This window comes from Stylophora pistillata, chromosome 3, assembly GCF_964205215.1.
Source record: "Stylophora pistillata chromosome 3, jaStyPist1.2, whole genome shotgun sequence".
NCBI lineage: Eukaryota > Metazoa > Cnidaria > Anthozoa > Scleractinia > Pocilloporidae > Stylophora > Stylophora pistillata.
Window position 1 is genome coordinate 40,217,655 of NC_142521.1, and position 26,780 is coordinate 40,244,434.

The 26,780-nt window shown below is 41.3% G+C and overlaps 1 protein-coding gene across 1 annotated transcript in view; it reads left to right on the forward strand.

Annotated features, from left to right (window-relative positions):
- LOC111339730 (uncharacterized) overlaps positions 1 to 26,780 on the forward strand; it is a 31,994-nt gene that overhangs the window by 1,598 nt on the left and 3,616 nt on the right. Inside the window, 12 exon segments of the mRNA XM_088753976.1 lie at positions 1,086 to 1,708; positions 2,031 to 2,117; positions 2,396 to 2,482; positions 2,757 to 2,861; positions 3,257 to 3,361; positions 3,754 to 3,855; positions 4,400 to 4,489; positions 5,444 to 5,751; positions 5,851 to 5,895; positions 6,776 to 6,844; positions 12,288 to 14,032; positions 14,404 to 26,767. Coding sequence (XP_088610102.1) covers positions 1,099 to 1,708; positions 2,031 to 2,117; positions 2,396 to 2,482; positions 2,757 to 2,861; positions 3,257 to 3,361; positions 3,754 to 3,855; positions 4,400 to 4,489; positions 5,444 to 5,751; positions 5,851 to 5,895; positions 6,776 to 6,844; positions 12,288 to 14,032; positions 14,404 to 26,767 — 15,717 coding nt within the window. The 5' untranslated portion in view covers positions 1,086 to 1,098.

The window sequence follows — 26,780 nt, forward strand, 5'->3', positions numbered from 1 at the left end:
TATTTTGTGCTTTCTCGTGACCTCATTTGGTGAAAATTACATAGTAGTGAAATAATAAGTTGCACTATTTTTTGCAATCTCAGAGCTTTCTGAACTCAGCGCAATTACTACTTTTCTAACTTCTAAGTTAAGTACCAAGTGCGACAAGCCTCACAGCCATTATTACAAAAAAAGTATTTAAGGCCAAGTGTCCCCTTTTCAACTTAACTGCAATGTTGAATCAAAGAGAAATAATTTGCCCTCGTTAATAAATGTTTGGACATTTCATCAGAGATTTCTTTCACTTCAAACTTTGTTGGTACATGCGTATCAAGAAAAGTGACTCAAATTTGATAACAATAGGCTTTGTTAGACAAGTGAAAAATAACCCTATATGGCCATTTTTGAACAATAGCGCAACAGCTTCAGAACACACGAGGGATTTGTCAAAGATTCCGATTAGCCTACGAGCGGGAAATTTAAACGCTCGGAAAGACTAGACTTTAGTTTTGAACTATGACGACTTCAGTTTAGAACTATGACAGTTTCTGGAGAAAGATTTATACGGAGAGAGGTGGTCTGAATGAGACACATAACGTATTTTGAATTCTCGATGTGTGCACTGCCACATTAGCGGTCAATTTTTTACTGGGGTAGACAATTGAGAGTTGACTCGACGAGACAAATTTACGCTACCCACTTCCCCGAAGCGGCTAAATCAGCGTTTAACTTTCCCTTGGGGTACTCCGGTGACAATTTATCTGTCGTGTGCAAATATGCGCTACCTACTCTTCCAAAATAGCTGAATTGTGATGCAAAAAAATTTTTTTTCCGATTAGTCACGAACTTTTTCGCGTCGCTCCGGCCAAAGTCCCTCAGCGCTACAAAGAACAAAAGGACTATTGTTTACTACTTAATGTGTGAATTTGAGCCGGAACAATAGACCATTTCTTGATACGTGTATATATTATAACATGTTTTTAAGTAAGCCCTTGAGATTTGTAAAGGTAAGGAAAACATGATTTATTGAATTATGATAAATGTTTTTCTTATTAATTTTTGGCACAAACTGAAATTAAATATTTTCCCGTATATTTCAAATTTAGATTATTCGGGCCCATGGCATACAGTAAGGAAACATCCAACTACGCGAGGCTGTGCCGCCTTCTTGTTGACAAAGGATCCCAGGCCTTGAGAGACACATTTGATAAGATACATCCTCCATCAGATCTACAAACGATTTTGTCACAAGGGATTGTTCGAAGCAAACTTCAATCCCTTAAGAACAAAAAAATCATCAATCCCAAACAATGGGAAAATCTTTATCCTCCTGTACCTTCAGCGGTGTCATCAGTAAACTTTGATATTACGTTGCTTGCAGTTCTGCTGAGGAACATATGTAATTTGAGTTTTCCCCATATCGGTTCGGATGATCTTCCTCCCCCTGAAGATGAGAGCATTCAGGCTGACATAGTCAGACTGAGGTACTACAGGAATAATATCCATGCACATGCGGTGAAAGCTTCTATGGATGACACATCATTTGAATCCCTGTGGTTGGAAATAAGTGATGTACTTATGCGACTAGGAGGCAACAGTTACGAAGATGCAATTTACGAGCTGAAGAATAGTTGCATGGATCCCGAAATGGAGCACTACTACCAAATGATGCTAGAATCGTGGTCGAAAGACGACGAGAGCGTAAAAGAAAAACTTGACAAGATGGACGGTAACCGAACATTTTTGTTTTCACAACTGTTAGCTCTAATATTGAGCTGTAATTGTCCGGCAGAATTAATCCTTCATCTATGTTTGAATTTATCATTTATATCTTAATCCATATATGTGTTTATCTTTTTATCCTTTTGCATTATATATAATTATTTTAATGCCCATAAAGAAAATGTGTTGGTTATAAAAAAAACTACTTTGCTCCTAAGAGAATTAAATTCAAAGCTTATAGGTTATCATTGTCAGTTCACCAAAGTGAATAACCGGTTTCATGTGATATTCCTTACCACTATGAACTATTCGCTGATTTAATTATTCAGAAACGTTCGGACAAAAACTGGGACAGATAGAGGATCAGGTGAAAAATGTGTTGGGTATCTTGATGAATCGCAAGGAAGAAGAGGAAGGTTAGATCTCTGAGTTGAATGTTTGATGTTTTAACTAATCATTTATATCCTAGTCTATATATGTGTTTATCTTTTTATCTTTTTGCATTATATATAATTAATTTAATGAGTATTTTTGGCCATAAAGAAAATGTGTTGGTTACAAAAAAAAACTACGTAGCTTCTAAGAGAATTAAATTCAAAGCTTATAGGTTATCATTGTCTGTTCACTAAAGTGAATAACCGGTGTCATGTGATATGCCTTACCACTAAGAACTATTCGCTGATTTAATTTTCAGAAACGTTAGGACAAAAACTGGGACAGATAGAGGATCAGTTGAAAAATTTGTTGGGCATCTTGATGAATCGCAATGAGGAAGAGGAAGGTTAGACCTCTGAGTTGAAAGTTTGAGATAACTTCGAGTCTATTGTTATAGCACTCCAAGTTACTGCAGCAAATTAGTAATACCCCGTAAAATCCGACTGAGACTTAATGTTTAAAAGCCAATGAACGCGCTGTTTTACCAAAACTAGATCCATCCAGGTCGAGGTTGCCTTACTCACACTCTTGCATTTGTCCGTTCACTGATGGCGTTCCTTGCAGTCCGCAATCTTTGTTCCCAACTAATTTGTCTCAACTTAACTTTTATTCTTCTTTAGCCACAATCAAAAGAGGTGACCTTGAGACTTTAATAAAGGCAATAACAAAAGTAACAGAGAGGCTCGAAAGTACTACGGAGCAAGAAGAAGTTGCTGCAAATGGAGGTTAGATCCGTGTGAAAATATATCGATGTCAACACCTAACAACTTGCCCTAGATAGTACAAACGGCGACGGCCAAAATAGAAAAGCATTTTATTACCAAACGAAATCGTGGCGTTGTGCTCTACAGAACCAATTAATAAGAATATTGTGTTTACTTATAAAAATTTTGATGTAATTTTAAAGACTTTAGGTAAAATTGTGTTGCTAGCACTCATGTAGTTTCTCCAGTGTATTGTCATCTGCGGGGTAATTCTCTTTTGAAGGACTCCTACAAAATATGTGATTGAACCAGATCCATCCAGGTCACACTCTCGTATTTATTCTAACGCTCGATGGCGTCCCTTACAGTCATGTTGTTCCCAACTAATTTGCAACTAAACTGTTATTCTACTTAAGCTGCAATCAAAATAAGTGCCCTTGAGACTGCAACAAAGCGGATAACAAAAATAATTGAGAGGTTCGAAAGTCGTGTGGAGCAAGATGAAGTTGCTACTAACGAAGGTAAGATCCGTGTAAAACTAGCTGTAGGTAGTAACAATGGCAACGACCAAAATAGAAAAACATTTTATTACCAAAACAAATCGAAGCGTTTTGCACTACAGAACCAGTTATTAGGACTATTGCTTTACTTCTAAAAGATCATTAAACAATTTTAAAGACTACAGGTAAAACTGTGTTGCTAGCACTCATGTATTTTCCCGTCTGCGCTGTGTTCTGCGTGGCAATTTTCCTTTGAATGATCCCTGCAAGATATATGATTGAACTAGATCCATCCAGGTCGAGGTTTCTTCACTCACACTCTTGTATTTGTCCGTTCACTAATGCGGGTGTTCCTTATTGTCGGCAATCTTTGTTCCTAACTAATTCGAAGCTAAACTTTCATTCTTCTTCAGCTACAATCAAAAGAGGTCATCTTAGAGCTTCAATAAAGGAAATAACAAAAATAACAGAGAGGCTCGTAAGTCCTACGGAGCAAGAAGCTGCTGCAAATGAAGGTTAGGCCAGTGAAAAAATATATCGATGACAACACCTGATAACTGGTTGAAGATAGTACAAACGGCCACGACCAAAACAGAAAAGCAGTCCATTGCCAAAAGAAACTGGAGTGTTGTGCCTTACAGATCCAGTTATTAAGGATCTGATTGCGTTTACGTATAGATCATGAGACACTTTTATAGACTTCAGTGGGTAAAACTGTGTTGCTAACACTCGCATAATTTCTACTTCGCATTGTGTTCTGCGGGGTAATTCTCCTTTGAATGATACCTACAAGATATGTTTAACTTATTGAACTAAGGCCACAATTTCACACATCCTGCAAGATTCAATGGTCAGAAGTCAGCAGACTCTTCTAACATGTTATAGAGCGAAATTAAGAGGAGAAAGATCGAAGAAGTATGATGGTATATCAAGGCAACGCCTCAAATTGCCAAATTTTGATTTAAAGACTCCTGTTAAAGAAAACCATGTAAAAGAAGAAAAAAATAGAGTAAAAACAATGAAATGAATGATAACAAGTGTAAATGTATCCATCTATAGAAAGCATAAAACGCATGGAAAATGAAACACAACCCGTTAACAAGGAGTTAGAAACTGCGCCAGAACCTGATGGAACAAGCCAAAACCAAGGTCAGTTTACGTCTCTTGAAAATGCTGAGGTAAGAGGATAAGCTCTCGGTGTCTTAGCATGGTTTGACAAGGGGTTAACATTGCGTAAACTTCCTTGAAACTGCGCTCAAACCTACAAACGTCTTGAAAACAATCCTTTTGGACCTTGTCGAAAGCTTATACTTTCCAATTACACTTACTGATTCGGATATCTACAGAAGAGACTCGATATTCCAACTTAAACCGGATATGTCCAAAGTACTTAAGGAAAACTGAGCATGAACAAACTTTATGGTCAGGAAAATTATGGAATGGATCATTATAGAGACAAGGAAGTGGAGTCGCTAGTTTCAAGTGCAGTTTATGTGATTCATTTTTAAATGACCGGAGACCCTCCTCACTATTGAAATTTGACTAAATCGTCATTTTAATACAGAAAAAGTTTTTTCGTATTTTTCCATGGTCGATACGATATTTATTTTTTGTTGCTGAACCTTGGGATGCAGCCAAAATGTTATAGTCCAACAGAAGGGATGCCACAAAACATGGGTCTGGTCTGACTCTGAGTCAATGGACTAAGGCCAAAACAAATCCAACCTCATAAAAATTCAACAAAGATATCCACTTTTATGCAAGAAGCAATCCCCTATAACTGATAAGTCAAAAAAACCTACCTTCCCCACCCCTGAGCTTTCCACAAGGAGCCATTTTCAACCCACCTTTGAATAGGTTAGTGATTGGGCTGCATGCAGGCAATAGCCTTGACGTTAAGCCCCCTGCATTTTCGTCGGGCAAGCTTGCATGAAGATGGGCGAGGCCTACGTACAGTAGCTTCAATCATTTAACCGGCAGATTGCAAAATTGTGTACAACGAAAAAATAAATGTCATTGATTTACCATCAATTTCCAAAGCTATGATACTTGCAAAAAAAATACATGATTTAAAATGTACCAATTATCGTTTGCATTTTCCAGGGCAAAAAGATTCAGATGAAGACAACACAAGTCTCCTAGGGAAGAGTTTAGCTGATTCTAAGGAAGGGTCATCGCTGACTGCAAATCAAGCATCGAATTATTCAAGAAAGACCCTCAGAAGGCAAAACAGCGTGACAACAATTCGTGCTAAATTCGAAAAAATGATCAGTGAGGGGACTCAAAAAGCAAAACAACACCGATCCTTTCATGGGGCCCAAGAGTTCAACTCAAAGACATCGCAAGAAAACTCTGATGTTGGATATCAGCTAGAGACCATTGGAAATTCTTCACTCATACAATCAAAGAAGGTTATAGGATTATATTTTTTGGATACATTTATCTTTTCACCCCCTTATTAAGACAATCCCAGTAAATATGTGATGTTCATGCTTATGAGTTCTTTTCAGGTACTGGAAAAAGAAGAAAGACAATCTCTTCAATCCTCAGAACAAGTAAGATAATTAATATCTTCCCTCATGTTATCATTCCAGGAAGGCAGGCTCAGAACTATACCTCCTTCAATCTCGTTGCAAATCGTCAGTACATTCCTTCCGTGTCCTTTATTGGTAGGTCGTTGTTCTGCGTTGATCAGTTCTTGCGCCGAATAAGTTCCGAAAGGGGGCAATTTTAAAACGCCAGTCTTCCTGTTTTAAATGTGAGTAAAACCGCGTCAGACTCATCAGTGATCAAAGAAAGTTCTTTAAGTGGAGTCTGTGTCAGTGAATTGTCCTAAAATATGGCAGAGTTTCTCAAGCACGAGCATTTGTGAAATGTCTAACATATGATAAGTTCTCGACGCGTTCAAATGCCCCATTTAAATGCAGAATTTGACGATTAATTTTTTGGTCACGAAGCACAATCTGCGACCATGACTTTAAAAACTTCCATATCAAAAGATAAAACGCGTGTATTCCAATGGAAAAACTCAACACATCCAAATTTCCCACGGCACCCCACGTAGGTAAGGTTCAAATTCTTTACCCCTGGGTACAGATGACAGTACGGGAGGGGATGTTTAAGCTTCTACTTGAACGGCGCCTTTCGTGAGAACTGACATCTATGCCGAGGTGAAGTTGTTACGATTTTCTTTTTATTTACCAACGTACCATTACAACAGGTCCTTCTTTCTGCGGCTGTCCGAACATCTTTCCTTCATTTTATCAGAGTATCATATGGAACTGATGAAATTTGTGACAACCAAATCATCTTATATCATTCTACTACAATATCAATACACAATGTTTCAACCCTTTTTGTAATGACGCTAAGTGATAATTTCGTCAGGATACCTCTAATATCACGTACTTTGTTCTTGTTCTAAAATGATTGCAGGACATGGACACTGACTCAGAGGAAGAAACACATGCTGATTCTGAGGATTATTCCGAGAATAGGAGCGAGGTATGTGTAGTACTTTACTTCTCTGCTATTTTAGCCTCATTTTGAAGCCTACCCCAGATAGCCTAGTTTATGAGAGAAAAACTACAGCAACATACCATAAGTAGCCATGGCCCCTTACCGAGCTTTCTTGATTGATTTCTCTGAACGCTTCCATAAAGCAGGCAGGGTATATACCCATTCTTGTAAAAGTCAACTAAAGTAGGAGGTATAAATATTACTTTGAATGATATTGATTGAGCAGCTGCAAATGGAAAGAAAGCGCATTTCTGTGATTCAGTAGCTCTGAAGCACAGAGGTCCGGAAGGCACCCGACCCTTCATCTCAGGAGTAAATCCCTTAGATAATGCCTCCTGAAAATAAACTCCTTTTTCCATTTTCACGCAGTGTTATTGTGTTGTAGTTGAGCCTCCTAAGGGCATAGTAAAACCAGTGGTTTTGGTCGACAGTGCTTTTAAAAAGAAACTGTTATGTGCATAGCTGAGGAGTTAGCGAAGCTAACCAGAGCTCATCTGTGGAGCAAAGGCTTCTAAACCAAGTCTTAACTCTGTACCATCCTTTTCTACGAGACCCACCGCTGCACTCTGTTTAAGAGTCAACTGCGTGTCAGATAGGTTGGCATTTCATCTAATCATTACATAGCGGGATTTTTGATGGCCTTGCATCAAAAAATGCATCCAAAACCTTACAAACTACTTCAAGCTTCCCTGTCTTGCAGCCCTTAATGAGCTTGTGGAATGCAAATATTGCTTATCTGTGGTTATTCACTGCGCCATAACATTTCCTCTTTTAATCTGTTAAATACGAGCAGAACTGATCAATTTTTCTTTGACGAGGAGCTGTTTAAGTGCTTGTAGGGCCCTTGCGCCAGGAGTGGGAGCCGAGTAACACAGTAGTTTGCTCTGAAAATCTCTTAGCGAAAATGTTTGCATGAAAACTACCAGGCCACTAGTCATAAATTCACTTGTAGAACCAGGATATGTGGTTGTTAGTTGGGTGACATTAGTATTTCGTTGAGAGGGGATAACAGAATCGCCTGCCTGCAAGACATTTCCAGGCAGTGGTGAGCCTGGAAAATGTTGGCCCTCTGTTATTGTTTCCTTGATAACTGATAGCGCCGGGTCTGCAAATCTGCCTCATGGTTGAAGTCTTCCAGCAGATATCCTGCGGTGAGTGTAATTTGTTGCTCAGAGCACAGTCCAAAAATTCCTGAGATCGTGTCCCCCTCCATATGCAATTCACAAGTAACCGCTGTTCACTTGTCCATTATCAGTTTGATATGAAGTATCCTCCTGCTGGCAGGGAAAGTCATCAAAGCAAACAACGCTACCTTTAGTTCTGAGGCATTGATACGAAGTGACTTTGATTCCTTTAAGGACCAAAAGTCCTCTTGTGTCAACTCTTTGGCAGACTACTCGAACCTTGTAGGGGCGCATCTGAAACTATTGTCGGATCTGGGGCTTGGTTAATTACCGAGCGACCATCCCATATGTAATTCTCTTTTGTAGATTTCCTGATCTTATAATAATAATAATACTAATAATAATAATAATAATAACAGTTTATTAAACTCTCTTGCAGTAACGAGTTATAATACAATGAAAACTTAATAAGATCGACTATGTTCTTTTCTGTATACGTTAAGTACAAGTTGTATACACCACACCTTACGATGCGAAGCTTACTAAACGTGAAGGTTACTGATGTACAGAAAGCCGATTTATTTTTGGACTGGTTGTTAACGGTAACATTCAAACTGCAAAGCAATTGAACTGCTCTAACCAATTGAGCGGTTAGCTCAATTGGTTAGAGCGCCGGATTGTGTTGTGCGGGAGGTCGAGGGTTCGAGCCCCGGCCGGACCAATACTTATGGTCTTAAAATTAAAGGAGGAGAATTTGCCACCTTTCTATAATCAACAAATGGATAGATTCTAGTCTTCTCGGATAAGGACGAATAAGCCGTAGGCCCCGTCTCCTGCGGGGTTAGGGGTAGGAGACGTTAATTTCCCACGCACGAGATTACTGTGAGGTGGATGTCCTCCCCTGGGTGGGATGGGTGGGTATTGGCCCTAAAAAGCCCCTATGGGGAGTGGTCAATTAACCTATGTATGTATGTATGTATGTATTGATTGTGTTCTAAATATGAATAACATTCATAGGGTTGAAATCGCAACGAAATGTTACTTATAATTCGGTGCGGCAGTCCATACATCTCTACGCGTCCTTTTTGCGGATGTCTTCTGTTGACTGTCAGACCAGTATTAAATTTGTCGCGTCTATTTAAATAACAAGGGGTAACTCGTTCCCAGATTACTTGCAACAGCATTCTGAATTTTTAACATATACCTCATATAAATAACCCCCTTGTGTAGTTTGTGTAGTTACCCCGTTCTGGCGACAGCATTCAGGTGCCAACAGAATAACTACACAAGGGGGTTATTTGTATGAATTATATCTTAAAAATTCTTATTACACTATGCGCAAATCAATGTTCGTTGCCTTTTCCATTACAGACTTCCTCTAAAGCTAGCCATAAATTTCCAAGAAGGCCTTGATAACATTGATTCGGTACTGCACCCTGGATACATTACTGTCGCTTTTGCGGACCTAAGACTTTCCGGGAGCGTCAAATATCTCTCAAATAATAATCCAGTGTCGGAGTTATAAGACAATCAATAATTGGCACTGGGTTTGTATCTGGCATAAATTCTTGAAATTAGCTGAATCTTCATATCTTTCACTTCAGTAGAGTGAACTTGTCCTATATGCATTTCTTAACTGATGCCCTGATGCCCTTTGTCAAGTCAAGCTTGTGCCCGGTTTTGCTTTCCGTTAAGAAACGCACGCAGTCGTCACCCTCGTGCACAGGAGGGGTTTATTTTCGTTTATTTCGGCCCTTATTCTCAGTATCTGATTCAATGGCGCCACTTCCGCCTTTTGATGAAGCGTCAGATGAACGACTGGAGTCGTCGTCACTGCTGAAGGACTTCGTACTTCGCTTTCGTTTTGCATGTTGTACATGTGAATAAGCCTTTCATGAATGAAGACGAAAATTTACCCTCTCATCCAAGGTGCTGACATCTATTGAGACCGCGGGAGAAATTTTCCCGTCCTCTGCCATCAACCTCTTGGTTATTCTGTGAAGAATGGCTGAAGAGAAAAAGGATTTAAAGAATTTTTCACATCGACTAGAAGCGGAAAGCGAAATGACTCGAAGCCATTTTGGCAAATGATAGAGGAGAGCAAGGAAACGAGGTTCCATAGCCTCTCTTTGACTTTGACCTGACTTAAATTGGCGGGAAACGGAGGAGAATGCGCTAATATATCTTATTTGATTATATGTTTTGAAGTTATATCTCTTGAACAGCGGACTCATGTGTTTTATGAACTCTACGTTCAAGTTTTTCCTTACCTTAAAATTCCTTTGGTGACTAAAATAATGTCTAATGCTGCCAAGGCTTAAGCAAAAGTGTAAAAAGGGCAATTGAACTTTCCTTTACTCTCTGAGTGTATTTAGTCCTAACTACGAAATTACTGGTTGTGGTATTCGTTTGACTTCTTATTCAAATCTGCGCTGAGCTTCACAAGGAGACGGCGGGTTAGACCATTATTTTTTTAGGAGTTTTTTACATTATTAACTCAATACAGTAAATGGTTTAAGTCCGGGGATAAAATGTGATCGTGTAATCTGATCGTCCGCGTTAAGGTAGTCCTGAAAAGGACTGTTGTCAGTAGTAGTGACGAGGGACCTCAAGCAAACCACGACGGTGACCGGAACGAGGACGTGGCAAAACAAAACTTTTGATGGACAGAACAATAGCTCAAAACGTGCGTTTAAAACTGTTCATTTTGTCGCCGTCCTAAACAAAACAACAACAACCCGACGTCGAATTATCTAAGTTTCCATGTGCCATTCAATGTTACTCACAAACATTAGAGAGATTTAGCACCGCGTTTTCGTGAAACGTGACCGGCAAACTGACCACGTGACCTTGGTTTTCCTGCCATTTTTCCACGTTTTTTCGTTGCTTTTGCCGTCATTTCTACTTAAAGGTAACCTGTTTCGCCTTTGCTGTGTACGTAGGAGTTTTTTCAGTTCTTCTCCTACAGAGTCGAAGTTAATTGCTGGAAAAAAAGCACCAAAACTATTCCTCGAAAGTCACGCACGGTTGCCTGCAAATCCACCATGACGTGAGCTCACGCGAAGCTAAAGCAGCAAGGTTCACGCTATTTTACGCGAAACGCGAAAGGGCAAGCTGACGTTTGCTCCATCATGCTGAAGTTGAGGTGTGGCGCCGTAAGAGACGGTAAACACATCCAGCCATTCTCGAAACTCTAAATGAAAGAATGAATAATTCTTTTTAATAGAGGTCTTCCTCGGCGTTTCAGTCCTGACTGCTTAAGGTCCATTCTGACGTTTCGACAACCTGTGCAGGAGTCATTTTCAGAGTCAATTGAATATTTGTTGTCAGTCAAGTGACTGATTGATCATTTTGGCCGAGATGTTATTGGCTTTAAGGCTCAAGTGGCGTAACTCGGTCGTGATTGGTCAGTTTCGATCCGTCAGTACTATTAGGTCGTTCTGTTCTGTCTGGGTCGGACATGTAAAGCGCTTGTAACAACGAGAGAAACTAGTCTTTAAACGAACTGAACGAGTTTATCTGTACTTCAACATAACAAACCTCAACAATGGATGACAAACTGGCGCGCCAAATTATTGAGACGAGGCAGTATTGTAGCGGCGAGAAATCACAGTTTGAGCACATTTTCTTTCACGAGGACTTCACCACATGTGCAGAAAAAGAACGCTTCGCATCTTGGTGTTACGTAGTTACAAAAACCGGAAGTAAGGCCTTGCGCAAAGTCCCAGTTTAGTCAACTCAGTCGATAAAACAAAATTATCTAGTACAAATGTTTAACCGACTGATGCTTGATTGTGTAATATACTAGGTTGTTGTTGCGTAAACATTAAATTGTCCACCAGTTTCCTTTATTTAATTGAGAAGATATTTGTTGCTAAAATTAACTATCTAAAAATCACCAGAAGAGCTACTGCTCCTTTAAAAGACTGTTGGCCGTTAAATATCACATGGAAAAACAACGCCTAGGTCGAAGGAAACTTTGTTGCGCCTCTAACGCAAAACTCTCTTCATTGTGTTCTAGACTTCCTTGTGTGCAAGTGGTGCTTAAACAATACGTGTCTTTTTTCAAGTAACTGCCCGTGACGTTAGCTACTACGAGTCTACTTTGCTTAGGCGTAGAATATCCGAAATAGAAACCAGAGAGACGAATGTCATCAACTCAAAACATCATGCTTGACTTTTATCATAACTCTCTAAAGTATATCAAACTTATTTCGTCCGACAAAAATGTTTCCAAAACTTATTGGCTGCATTTTAAAGGTGTCATCGAATAGCTTTGTAACGCAGCTTTTTTTTCCTTTCAGTATATCGATCGGGTTTTTCACCTTTATTTGCACGAAAATGATGGTGTGAAGTCCGTGAAGATAAAAACAGGGGACAAAAAAAAATGTTCCCTCCAAAGTGAGCCAGGATATAAGGAGTACTGGAAGACTCTTCCTTTCCAAGTAAATAATTGTCAAAAAGGAAGCTTTACCTATAAATACAGAGTAAAATATACATCTGGACCATCCAACCGCTGGCATAGGGTAGTAAGAAGTTTTTCGGGTAATGTAACGGAGAAAGAAGACCGGAAGCTAAAAGATGGAGAAAATCAGTATGACGTTTTCAATCATCCAAAAAAGGATTTGGAAGACCAGAAGAAAAGTTCAATCCTAGGACAGGTGTTCTTTGTGAAGCGGTTGTACCGCGATTTAGGAACAAGTCGTAACTTGAAGGAGATCCTAATCGACTGCGAGTGTGTCCTGTCCGGTCAGAACTCGCTCAGGCCGAGCGGAAGTATTAAATATTTTACTGAGTGGATGGAACTGTGTTTCCAAAGTATCCTAAGTTCCCATCAAAGTGTCTACATATGCTCTCTTACTGGTCACCTTTTAAGGTCCGGGGAGTCACCTCAGAATGTATTCGACCTACTCGAGAAGAACGTGGGGCTTCTTACATCTCTTCAAGATTTTTCAAAGAATGACCTACCACCAAGCAGCGTTGAATCGATCAAGTGCGTTGCAGACGCTCTTTATAGAACCAGCTCCTCACAAGCATTTTTGATTTTCATTAAATGTTGTTTGAATTTGCTCGATCCGAATTATGTCATGCAAAAGGCAGACAAATTCTTTCCACATCCATGCAGTGAAAAACAATTTGATCAACAAATGACGGATGTGTTAGATTGTCTCAGTGCCATGAAAGATCTGGAAAGTCGGAGAAAACTTTGTTGCAGTATCATAGAACATTTTCCTAGTGTCAGCTGCCTTTGGAAACTTTACGCTGCTATATCCGATCGAATGCCTGACGTGATAGATACCGCTTTAGTAGAATTTTCAACTGTGTTCAGCAGGTGTATTTCAAGTCATCGTACTCAAAAACCAGATCTTCTTCAACCCTGGTTTTGGCAGCAGGTGCCGGAGAAGTTCAAGAAGAACCTGGCCGATCCATTTTGCGAAGCGCTTACAAAGCAAGTTCAGTCCCAAACTGTGTCCTCGAGCGAAGAACTAACCGGGTTGAAGTCAATTGTTTGTGATGGGACACTACAGACTTCAAAACATTTCTGTGATCTCATGTTAAGCATTGCATCGCAAGCGAACATCGATGTAGCCTCCATCATCCCAGATATTTTACAGATCGAAAGGTTTCGTACTTTCTGGAAAACCGAATTGTCCTTTGAAAATAAAAAGGCGCATTGTCTTTACTGGCTTCTAAACTTCTGGAATCGTGAAAATTCAACTGAAAAACAAATTATTAGTCTCCTCGAATTCTCTGATTTCCTATGTGCCACTCATACACTGAGGGAGGATGAAGAACTTTGCAATGAAATCGTCAAGGCCGTCAAAAACAAAATATTGAAGCAAACCTTTCAATCCATCATGAGTGCAGTTACAGAAGCACATATTCGTGGCTCAGAGATCCAAGAACGCCTCGCAAAGCTTCTCGGAGAAGCAGCAAGAATACCAAGTGGCCTCGGAGACCATTCAAAACGTACACAGTTGATTCACTTTCTTAGCTGTCATATTCCCAAAGGAAGACAAATAGATTTAGCAGATGACATAACTGATAAGTAAGTAGATTATGTTATATAAAACCTACCACCATGATCTTAATTTGTTCAAACGCTTGATGTGGGAAGGAAATGTCACTCAAATGGCGTTACGAATAGGTCATTGTGGGGTTTTGGAGTAATTCTCCAAAGGATGTGGGAGCATTTAGAAAAACGGAGGGGAATTAGATCAATCCTAGACATTCTTGCTTCATCACATAATCTCCATTTCTGAATTTCTCCCGGTGTCTTTCTTACACAGCATTTGACATTTGAATCCGTATATTTAAGGATAATCATTGGCTTGGGCTGTACCTACCTCAGTCTTTATAAACATGTATGAATTTCGTGAAAAGCAGTAATATTGATTTGATCACATTCTTGATACAAAGGGTTAGGGAAATACTCTTCTTGAGTATTCTGGAGCCTACGCGGACGGCGCCGGAAAGAGTACCACAATTTGAAAAGGAACGTACTTTGCGAGAGATGTTAAATTCAAGTGAAGTTTGGTTACCCTTGTTGAACGCAATTAACCCGCAAAGTAAGCTTTTGGAACATCCCAGAGTAATTTCGGCCTTGGATACTTTGCAGTGGCTAGCAGTTCAACAAACAAGACACCAAATTCGAGTACCTTTCTTATTAAACTTGGAGGAAAAAGAAATTCAGCTCCTAAATGAGTTTTTGGCCTTAAAATCGATCATGGAGACACCATGCAATCCACCCAATGTTGATGACTGGTTGCCACTTTTCCGTATGGAGATCTCACAGGCAAAAATGATTTGCGATCGATTTTCCAAACTGAAAGGAACGATCCAATTTCTTGAGAGGGTTTCCAGGGGCATCGTGGAATATTGTGATTTAAAATCGCTGAGCCAGAAAGTGAACGAACGGGACCAATTGAAGAGTACATTAACCCTCAAAGATGTGTTTGATAAGAGCTACTGGAATGACCTGCAAAGGCTGGTTGACTTTGAAAAACAAACAACAGAAGTTAGAGAATGCACTTCATTTATCAATATTGTGCGTTTTTGCATAAAAGAAGAGTTTAGCTCCTGTCAAAGGACAATGGGAGAGGAAGTTCGTTTCCAAGACGTGATCAGCAAAGTCAATGTTATTAGTGTCTTGTCCTTTCTTGAAATCAAAGGACTACCGCAAGTCAAAGAAATCTGTATCAAAATACTCAATAGCACAAGTGATCCAAGTTCGGAGGAAGTGTCAACGCTCTTGCATGGAATCAAAAATAAAGATACTCTCCATCACGAACTTCAAGTGATCAGTTGCTTTTGTGGCTTCAGGGTTTCTGATGAAAAGAAAGAACTGTTTAGCACCTTCCTCAACTTCCCAACTGTTTGTGCAAAGGTTAGGCAGTTGATGTCACTTTTCACGGCCCTTGGATTTCAAGCGGTTGAAGGGGAAGTCTCTACTATAGACTTACAAGATGTCGTGTCCTCCGGTTGTGTAACTGACCTCTCGCTACGACGCCTCTGCGAAATTGTCAGAAAGGAAAATGTGCGGGAAGTTGACACCAAACTCGATGAAACTTTGCTGACCATCATGAAGACACTTCAAGAGTCTAATGAGCTGATTTTATTCCTTAAAGAGACAGCAAATGAAGACCTGAGGCTATTGATTGATGTCGTGGAAGAGCATTCCGACCAGTTTGTTTCTGAAGCCACGGTATCTGATTTGATTGATATTCATGGTTTTTTGCGAAATGTCTTAGCAGAAAAATTGCAAGACCCTCTGACGCTACTAGATAGAATTAAAGACTGTTACAGTAAGCTTGAAAAGAAAGTAGAGATGGCAGCCAAGATCAAGCAATGCGGTTCAAATGTACATAGTTTGCGATGGCTTTACATGAATGTTGCCTATCGAGAAGAAATGACCAGGGAAATTATCAGCAATGCCCTAGAGAATGGCTGGTATCTTGTCACAGCCAACTCCAAGGGATTATGTGACGTGCACCTTAGTTATCGTTGTGAAAGAGGTGCCCCAAAGGAGACAACGTACAACATGGCAGATCTTCAAGATCTAAGAAGCCGAGCTCTTCTCATTGTAAATACCGACAGGAAACAAGACCAGCTAATGCAACCACAGGATGACAAGGCTATTACCTCTTCTGTCAACCAAACCTTGTCTGACTTCACTGAGCAAGTCGAGGTGATTATGGAGATCCTTAACACACTCACACTATTACAGAAATCTGGCCATAAAGACTATAGCACATTTTCGCAGAAGCTTCATTCCACTGAAGAGATTAAAACTCTGGCAAAATTGCTGACTTCGAGTTTGAAGGAATGGAATATGTTACTGAGCAGTGTACAAGACGATTATTATTTTCTGAACTTCTTTCATCCCGATCAGCTTTGGATCCTACATAAGTTTTGTTCGCAACCTTCTGAAATGAGAAACGAGCAATTCTCGATGGCGCCCGTCTACGACTTGCTGCGGTTTGTAGACCCAGAACTACAACACGAGGATTTAAGAGGATTTGGTAGTAAGTCCCAAGCACCAATTGAACACTCTGGAATAGAGAGTGATCTTCGCGCCATTGGAAATGCTCTGAATAACTTATTCTTACCTCACCGACCAAAAGAGATGCAACTGAAACTACAACGGGATTTGCAAACAGCTGTTAAACCTGGCGAGCTATTTGTAGCTGTTCTTGAACATGACAGTAAACAAACCATTCCTGTGGTCATGTCTCTGTTCAAGAATACTGAAACTATCGAAAACTATCAGCCTTTATTCAAGAATACTGAGTTGTCTTATCCACAGCCAAGCCAAGTTCTATTTTGTAGTTCAGATACCAGCTGGGAAGAGGTGGAGCGACTTCTAAAACGTGCATTTGAAGCACAAAAGCATTCAGCCGCAGTGAAATTACACTGCCTTGCCAATGTTGAAAACCTATCTAATGACGTACAGTTTGAACTCGTTGCAGCCATTAGAACATACCAAGAAAGCGTTGTATCCCCATATCTACTATGTTTGGTCTGCTGCGGGGGGTTTCATCATCACATTGTTGATCAGTTTTCTACGACAACACACAACGTTGCTGGTTTGTCTGATTTTCAACTGCGAAAGGCGTTTCAGAATGATTTCCCTTACGTTTTCGTTGTTACCTCAGATCTTCCTGGTGTGGGAAAAACAGAGGTTGTTCACGAACATGCAGCAGTTACGAGCAAAAACGCAGTAACTTTTCCAATCAGCGGGCCTTTGTCGAGAAAAGATCTGGTAAAAAAATTGTCGGCAATACATATTTCCCCGAGTGAATGCATTCACTTTGATGTTGGTGATGTGGACGATCCTTTCCTTCTGGACACGTTCATGTTCGAGCTGGTTGTTTTAGGCATGATTTCCTCTGGAACGAAAATTTTTCATCTGCCAACCAAACATGTCTACATTGAAATCGCAAACACAATGAAAAATTGGTTACAAGACTCGCTTCCTGTCACGAAGTGCTTTTCTCCTTTGCACATAAAGGCGGATAGTTATAAAGACCTTGTTGTGAGCCAAGAGCCACTGAGTCCCATCCAAGTGATTTGTCAATATCTGCATGCTTATGAATCTGGATTCATAGAGACCAAAGACTTGGATCCTAGGAAGCTACAACCTCTGTCTCCAGAAGATTGCAAACGTCTCCTAGCCACGCATTTTATGTCAACCACCGAAATATCATACAACATAGTGGAAAGTTTTACAAAGGTTTTTTCTAACCAACTTTTACAATTTCAGGCAAGTCCATTTTTCAAACCTAAAGCTTTGAAGGCCGCTCTTGGTCCAAATCATGATGCTCGAGCCCGTCTCTTCGATGCCCTCTTGAAGGTGTCAAGAGAATTTGCATCACGGTCTGTTTTAACTTGCAAGAACACGCAGTCAGAGGCCAATACAAAGGAGAAGGCCCCTGAAGTGCTTAAGAAACTTCAATCATCCTCAAAGAGAGCTGCAGTCGAAATGGTTGAACGGGTGGAAGGAATGATTAAGTGGGCTGATAACAATCACCTTGTAATTGCCTTTCATGACCTACAGAATCTTACTGTCTCTGCTTTGTACCGTGATTTGTCAAAGGTGCCTCCAAAGATAAAGGAGCTGTTGGAAACCCAAGCAAGAAAAGGCGCAGAAATTGAGGACTTTACAAAACTCAACCACGATGAGCTCAAGGAGCGACTCCATCGAATTGTAGGAAGAGCTCCTGGAGGAAACGATGTTCACCGGGAAAACACTGATTACGCTCTTACTCCAGATAACATTCTCAAAATGGTGCTGGTCATCCAACGCATTAAAGCGCGTATACCTGTCATCCTTATGGGAGAAACTGGCTGTGGTAAGACCAGCCTCGTCAGGTACCTTGCTTGGACGTGTGGTGTTCCATTTCATGTATTCAATTTTCACGCAGGTGTTACTGAAGAGCAAATTCTCTCTTTTGTGCAAAACATTGGCGAGGAAGTAAAGGGTGATACAGAAGTTTGGGTTTTTCTTGACGAAATTAACACTTGCAATCGTTTGGGGATTATTAATGAGATCATTTGTCACGGTAGCATCGAGGGAAAAGCACTGGCGCCAAACTTAGTCTTTATGGCTGCTTGTAACCCGTACCGCTTACGTCCCACTGGCAAAATCTTGACAGCCGGTCTCAGTGAAAAGACAGCCACAGATGAATACTCGAAACTAGTATACCGTGTTAACCCATTACCAGAAACGATGATCGACTACGTCTGGGACTATGGATCTCTTAGTAGAGAAGACGAGCGTGCCTACATCGGTCGAATGGTACAACGAATCACTGGAAACTCAGACAACTTGCTGGCTGATCTTCTATGTACCTCTCAGCAGTGCATCCGGGAAGTTGACGAGAACCACTATTGTGTCAGTCTCAGAGATGCTCATCGATGCATTGTTCTCGTGAAATGGTTTGAGAAGATCTTGCAGAAGCGCGAGAATCTGCCCCTATCTAGTAACAGTGGACAGTGCGAGAGTCACGGAATCGCTCGTGAGACAACCAGTGAGGAGAGAGCTTTTGTTCTTGCCTTAGCGCACTGTTATCAATCACGTCTATCGACTGCAGAGGATAGACAAGGATACCGTAGGCGTGTGTGTGATTGCTTTGAAAAACACGGAAGACATCACATTTTACAGGCGTCTTTTAAGGCTATTGTCAGAGCAGAGCAAGAGGACTACCTTAAACGCATGGAAATGCCAGAGGGAACCGCTCAGAACGCTGCGCTTCGCGAGAATATTTTTGTTATGTTAGTTTGTATTCTGAATCGTATCCCGGTTTTCGTTGTTGGGAAGCCAGGGTGTAGCAAGTCTTTGTCTATGCAAATCATTCGCAGCAACTTGAGGGGAAAGGATGCTAAAGATCCTTTTCTGAAATCACTTCCCCAACTCTATGTCATTTCCCACCAAGGTTCAGAATCGTCAACGTCTGATGGGATACTCAAGGTGTTCGACAAAGCACGAAAATACAGGGAGCACAACAAAAGCGACAATGTTCTCCCAGTTGTGCTCCTTGACGAGATTGGACTAGCTGAGGTGTCAAAGTACAACCCTCTCAAAGTATTACACAGCCTTCTTGAACCTAGCGATGGTGCTTTCCCTGATGTTTCCGTGGTGGGCATTTCAAATTGGGCTTTAGATGCTGCCAAGATGAATCGTGCAATTCATCTCTCCCGACCTGACCCAGATGTTAATGATTTAACTGAGACTGGAAAGTCTTTGCGACAAGTTAACAGCGACAGTAACGCACAATACACCGCACAAACCTACCCACACGATATCGACCTTCGCAAACTTGCTGAAGCGTATCATAGATATCAAGTATCTCAAAGATATGCAAACTTCCACGGCCTGCGTGACTATTACAGTCTTATTAAATGCCTCAGCTCAAACACGAATCATGACACCTCCACCAACCTTCTTCACGCACTACGGAGAAATTTTGGTGGGGTCCCTACTGACGTCAGCATTTTTGAGAAAGTGACGGAGTCTTTGCAGTTGAATGGGGAGAAGTGTCGTTTTCCAGTCACTCAACTTATTCATGACAATCTGCATGACAAACTTGCTCGACATTGAATGATAATAACCAATGGAGATTCTGCTATTGGTATCCTGGATCAGACTTTCCAAAGTATGGACAAAGAGAAAATCACTATCTTTGGTAGTCGGTTTGAAGAAGACCTCTGTGAAGACTATAATTATCGAATGCTTAGTCGCATCATTTTGTGCATGGAGAGAGATTGCGTTCTTATCCTTCGAGATCTTGAGAGCATCTACGGTAGCCTTTACGATATGCTGAACCAAAATTACACAGTCGTTGGTGGGCGGAAAAACTGTCGAGTTGCTCTCGGAGCCTTCAGCAATCCTATGTGTCAGGTTCATGACGGATTCAGATGTATCGTTTTGATTGATGAGAGGAAGGTTGACTATACAGATCCTCCTTTTCTTAACCGATTCGAAAAGCAACTGCTTCGCTTCTCAGACGTCCTAGACGATAAACAAAAAGACATCATCGGCACTTTGAATAAATGGGTGAAGGACATTTGTACCATTCCAGATTTCGAATCTCAGTTTCACGAAGAAGATATGTTTCTCGGATTCTGTGATGACACCTTACCTTCACTTGTCCTCAAACACTGTCAAGATGAAGAGCCCAAAGAAGAAGTAGTTTTGGAAAAATGTAAGCAGGATCTTATGTTAGTAGCTACGCCTGATGGCTTTGTGAGAAGTTTAGAATCATCCCTGGCCAAAAGTAATTTTGAGGAGGTCCAAACATTATACAACAGCTATTTTCAGAAGCCCCTGCACAATGGCCTAGAAGAGTATCTTAAAAAATCCCTGGAAAATACGCAGGTGAATTCAAAAAGCGGAGATGCCAACAGTGGCATGCGACGTCTGATAATGACCCACAGTAATATCCACGTAAATGTGACAGAATGCCTTCAGGGGCTACTTAAGTGTCAGACTGAAAAACTTAGTGCTTTCAAGTCTGAAAAGAATTTAACAAAGACCCTTGAGAGTTTCTGGAGGTCTAATGACACACTTGTGGTACTACAATGCAAGCCGGAGTTAGACGCTACCCATCTGCTTCTTGAAAAATCAATCATTGAGCACCAGAGACAGACGCACATCAGAGAGGCTCTGCAAACAGAAAACTGGCAAATCAAGCATGTTTGCATCGTAATCCATGTTCAAAGGGAAAGCAAAGGCGATGAATTGGAAAGTCAGCGATGGCAGTTCAGTTTCCAGAGCGGCTGGAAGCAAGTAACTATCGATACTTTAGAGCCACTCCGGCTACCTATCACTGACTGTCTCGATGTCAGTGTTGTTGACCTTTTGGAAACAAAGCTCTCGTTTACAGAAGTCGCTTCTGATCAATTTCTCTGGTGCTTCACTCGAATAAGATATCCAGCCAACCGCCAGCCTTCAGTAGAGGACATTGTCCAACTGGAGCAGAATCTTAGGTCATCCTCCAACTCTAAGATCCTGGAATGTTTCAGGGAGCTAGTAAAGCGCTGGTTGAATGAGAGAGATCGCAATTCAAGACAACTAAACGCTCGCAGCTGGCAATTTTTTGTGGCGTGTGATAGGCAAGCTTTAATTGCTTCTTCACATTTGGTGGGAGCTATTCAACACCATGTCAGCCATCTTGTGCGTCAACCACTGGCAAAAATTGTTTATTTCCTAGAGAATGAATCTGCCTGGCCGAAGTGTTTGTTCAAACAGAAGCTATCCCACGAAGAGGAACTTCAAGTTTGGTCAGAAGTGATCTTAAATCAAGAAATCTTAAACATTGATGATATTCCTTACCACCAAGGAGCAGAATCCTACTTCGTTTGTGAGCGACACTTGGAGCTGAGGCTTCCTTTTGCATCAATATTTTGCAATAAAGTAGAGCAGTTTCAGCCTTTGTTTGCAGAAGACCACAGGCAGCTGCTTTTGGACACGACAAACCTAGACGAAAATGAAGAGTTGTCGGATACTGCGTCAGAATTACTAATATACAAGTTCAGCAGACGCTTAAGAGATAAAGTTCCTCAACTAGTGGAGCTGGAATACCTCCATAAAAACATTGGATGGTACGTTGAAGATCTTTTTGACATGAAAACTGGTCGTTTTTCTAATGCTTTGTCACGAGATGAAAGAGTTCAGTTTTTGAAGTCGGCAATGGCACACCATATAAAGTTTAGCATGGACGGTGATCCTTCCCGAGTCATTGCCCAATTGCACTCTCTCTTCTGGTTGAACGAATCTTCGTATATGACGGCACTGCAGGTTTACGAGACGTGCTGCTATATTGAGCATGTGGAATTTGGGAAAGTGTATCACACGTTTACACCTGTGTTCGAGGAGATGCTTTTTCAAGACAAGAGACCACATAAAAAGTGTTTGGACGGCAACAAAACATTGAAGCAGAGTTATGACGAGTTAGGAGAATCAGAGAGAGTCCAAGCAGCCAATGTAAAATTTAACGAGGAAGAAGAAGGTCAAGTAGACAAGACGACCAGGCCAGTGGATAAACACAGAGAGCAACACGAAAACGCACAGACGAAAGCTAACGAAGAACCAGAGGAACAAAAGAAACAACTACCCTTTGCACCGACAGATAATTTACGGAAAGGATGCTTCAGTAATCATAGAATGGGCGATAGCGACGACATCAGTGACGAGAAGAAGATTAAATCTTTTCAAGAAGGGAAATTTTCTGACGCGGCTGAAGGAGGCCGGTGTGAGGAGGCTCTAAAGTCAGTTTTACCGGAGATCGAGGACTATGCAAGGAAAGAGAGGAATGATAGAAGCCTGCAACAAGAAAACCACGTTGAACACCGTGGTAATTTCGAAGAAAAATATAGTATCGCGAAGGAAGAAAGTGATGAAGAGGTTGAAGAGTGTTCAGGAGATGAAGGTGACTCGAACGAAGAAGATACCGAGAGTGAACTCCAAGTGAACGATATTCAAGACGAGGCTTACGGAGAAAAAAGTATTGGCTTTAATGAAGTATTAGTAAAAACTTTATGCTCCGCTCTATTCCCAACGTCTGATGTGATAAGGAGCTTGAATGGGTATGAAGGTTGGCAGCGAACAACAAGTCTCTTTCTTTCTACAGTGAGCAGAATGCAAGTTCAGAGTCCTGCCTATCATTTCCTACGCGTCTGTCACGACTTTGCGACCCTGGTGGCCCTATCCGAATCCCTTCGACAGCGCTATCTTTACCCGCTGGGTGAACTTGGCAAAACCGGAGCTTCCGAGGATTACCTCAGCTCGCAACCTGTCTTTGAACATGTTATGAACGCCACTGATGAGTTGAAGAAAGAAAAAAACCCACCAAAAGCTTTAGAAGACTTTATCATGCTATTTTATGGACGCTGCATTGATTCTGATTTGGACACGCCATGGCTTTTTTCCATACTAAAGAGAATATGTTGCAGTGAACATAAGTCGTACATGGAACTCGCTGGACCACTAATTCACCGTATTTTCCTAAGTGAAGAAAGGATTTTTCCAGGTGTCTTTGAGAAGCTCCTGCACAACTTGGACAGCATAAGTGAACATCCAGGTCTACAAGTAGCCAGCTGCGCCTTGACATCTCTTCCACATGACAACAAACTGGACTCTCCATTTGCTGTGGTGTGTTGTGATCTCATAAACGAAGTTGGATTTTTAGACATAGATTTCACAACAGTTGTAAGCTCTGATGATCAGCCGCTCTTGAACTTTCGGAGAGCCTTTCAAACATTAACGGAGCCACGTGAAAACGTCAACAACAGAGTCTTCCATCTTCTTTGTGCAGCAGCTTATTTAAAGTCGTTTTTGGCCTCATTTTGTAAGTTTATTTTACAAAGCCCCAGTTACTTGGAAGAAGATGGGAAGTTTTCTATTCTTCTGAATGAGATAAATGCGGCATTCGCCTTAAATAGAACGCATCAGGAGCATCCTACGATGGGGGAGCTGCAGATCTACTTTCTAAAGGAGATGAGGAAAGAGCTTTCCATGTATGAGGTGTGCGATCGTTGTGGACGAAGCTGTAAACTTCCAGAGTTGAGAAGCATAAAGGGGGAAGAAGAAAACCTGGTTGGTAAACTAAGCTCTGATCCTTTTCAATCATTAGCGGAGGAATCTCAATCTCAACTGGCATTAGCAGCGCTTCTTGAAAAAAGAAGTTTGAATCCCCTTGAAAATGCTATCAGTTCCTTGCCCAATTCAGTGGAGAAGAAGGTCGAAATGGCAACAGTCCTAGCCAAGTCGTTCTATCTGATTCGGTCAAGACGAAAGTTGAGTGATAGTGAAGACAAGGCAATTTCGTCTTTCATAGTAAAGTTTATGAATATGGAAACTCCGTATGTTGAGCTTCTCCTCAGAATCACTGGACAGAAAGATTTCAATGCCACAGGACTTTGCATTTCACCAGAGTCATCACCAGCAGATGTCCAAAGAGCAGCACTGATTCTTCACCTCTGCATCATCCTTGCTTCAAGTTTCAGAAGTCCAGGGGAGACCAAATTGGCCATGATGTCATACTTCGTTAACCCAAAAGCTTCCGTAGATTCCTATGTCTTGGCATCAGGACAATGTCATGTCCAACCATTCAGCAAACACCAGAATTACGTTGATTTGAAACTACCAAAGACGACATCTACCTGCTGTCCTTGCGGGATGTTCTTTGTGGTGGTTGATGATGGTGAGAAAGCAAGCTGCCCTAGCTGTGAGCAAAATTTCAAAGCTGGAGAAATATTTATTCCGAAGCAGATGACCCAAGAAACCACTTCACCTTCAAAAGGCTACGTCGTTCTCATAAACTCTGGGAACATCTCTCTCTGTGTTCGGAGGTTGAAACCTCCAGAATTTCGTATTCTTAACCTTTTTGTTCACGCAGCGCTCTACGGGGGCTACGCATTAGGACTGCTCGACGAGAGCTCTCTTTGCAACTTTATGAATACTGATCATCAAGATAGTAGTCCTTCTGATCTTTGTTTCGAAAATATTTCGAACGACTTAAAGGCGTTGTGTAGTCTCTTAAATGCCAAAGAAGAAGAAATCATTTCTTTCCTACATGGTGTGCTGGATGAAAGTGCCTCGATCCTTACCTCAGTGATAGTGTGCCACTCTTTAAAGGAAAGGATGTCCTGGGAAGAGGAGTTTGCATCAAAATTCAAACCCTTGCTTCGCGAATTCCATCCGAGGAAGCTCTTGGAACGTACTCGCCGTGCCTTAGAAAACTCCTTATCGCCTGTCCAGGGAAAGATTGAAGAAACTGACCAACCTCACTTTCCAAGTACAGAAGAGGGAAAAATGCATGTTCCCCGCCTGCTGAGAGTAACATTGCCGAAAACGTTTAACGGACTAAAAGCTTTTTATATGGCAGCTGAAGACGAAGAAAGAGAAAAATATCCATTGCTAGGTTTGTTTCTTGATTTTAACGACAGTCTTCCACTTGTGGCACATCTGGTCCCCCTTGTCTCGTGGAGTCGTGTGGTGGATTCGTTGCTGAGTAGACGTCTTAGTCGTTCAGACGCAAGCACAAATGTTCACGATGTCATTCGAAGCAAAACTAAAACACTAGAAGAGAGGAATCGTTTGACCGAGACCTTTAAGAAGTTCATCGACGCATTTGAGGCAATAAATCCTCTCCTGAAGGAACAGCTCAATCAAGATGTGCCACACCTTAGTGAGAGTTCACCGATCTCTACTTGTCTTGTTGAAAAGCGAGGTGAAGGAGAGTTCCTCTGTGCGGCTATGGAAACACTTCAGAAAATCCAAAACGAATTCTTGCAGAAGGTGCTTAGTATTGCAGCAACAGGGAAGTCTTCTGCTTTGATCTTTTTAAAGAAAGATGAGGGAAAATGTGCGATTCCAATTGTTCCTTTGCAAGAAGCTCGAGAAAAGGAAGTTATTCGATACCCGTCTGAGTGGTCGGACGACCTTTTAAGGTACTCTCACCGTAACACTGAGTACGGCCATGGAAAAGAGGTGTGTTTTGATCTCGCAAGGATGGAAAAGGAATTGGCGACCCGTTTCTTAGTTGGAAAAGCATTTCTTTCCACGTCCGACGGACTGCGTGAGTTCATCTTCTCTCGAGAGTTGTTTCACACCTGCAAAGGTATTCTAGATGAATTGCATAAGCTCATTCCTCAGCAGCCCCTGAAGGATATGCTACGGATGCGACTGAGTGAGCACAGCCTTGAGTGCGTACGAGAGTTGTTGGAACATATGGAAATTGTTCTTTGTTTGTTAAAGAGACACCGAATCGGAAAACCTGATGAACGGCTGACAGAATTTACAGACAAGTGGTTCTGTGGATTACGACCATTTCCAAAGGAATCGCTTCCTGAACCCCACCATGAGATCCAGCTAATGCACGTGGTTGCCTTGTATGAATTCCTCGAAGACTTATTGGCTGAGTCGGCCGCGAAACGTGTGCATGACATGTATCGAAGTCCCATACCAAGACATATTAAAGATAAATTAGCTAAAACTGCTATTTTGTCTGGCAAGAGCGAAGCAGATGCACTTAATGCTATCACAACAGCACTCCGACGATTCATTTTCCGCTATCTCTACTCGGAAAAAATAAGACCTGAGCCCGGAAAGTGTCTAGCCGAGCGTATGAAAGAGTCTTCCCTTTGGCCGATAGACATGTACAAGTCGTGGGAGTCCACAGAAGGGGAATCCCTGGTAAAATTCACTCAGTCTACGTTTCCTGAGAATCTGACCATTGGACATACGTACGAAACCCTTTGCTTGTTCCAGAAGCGCCTTAGAGTAAGTAACAGTT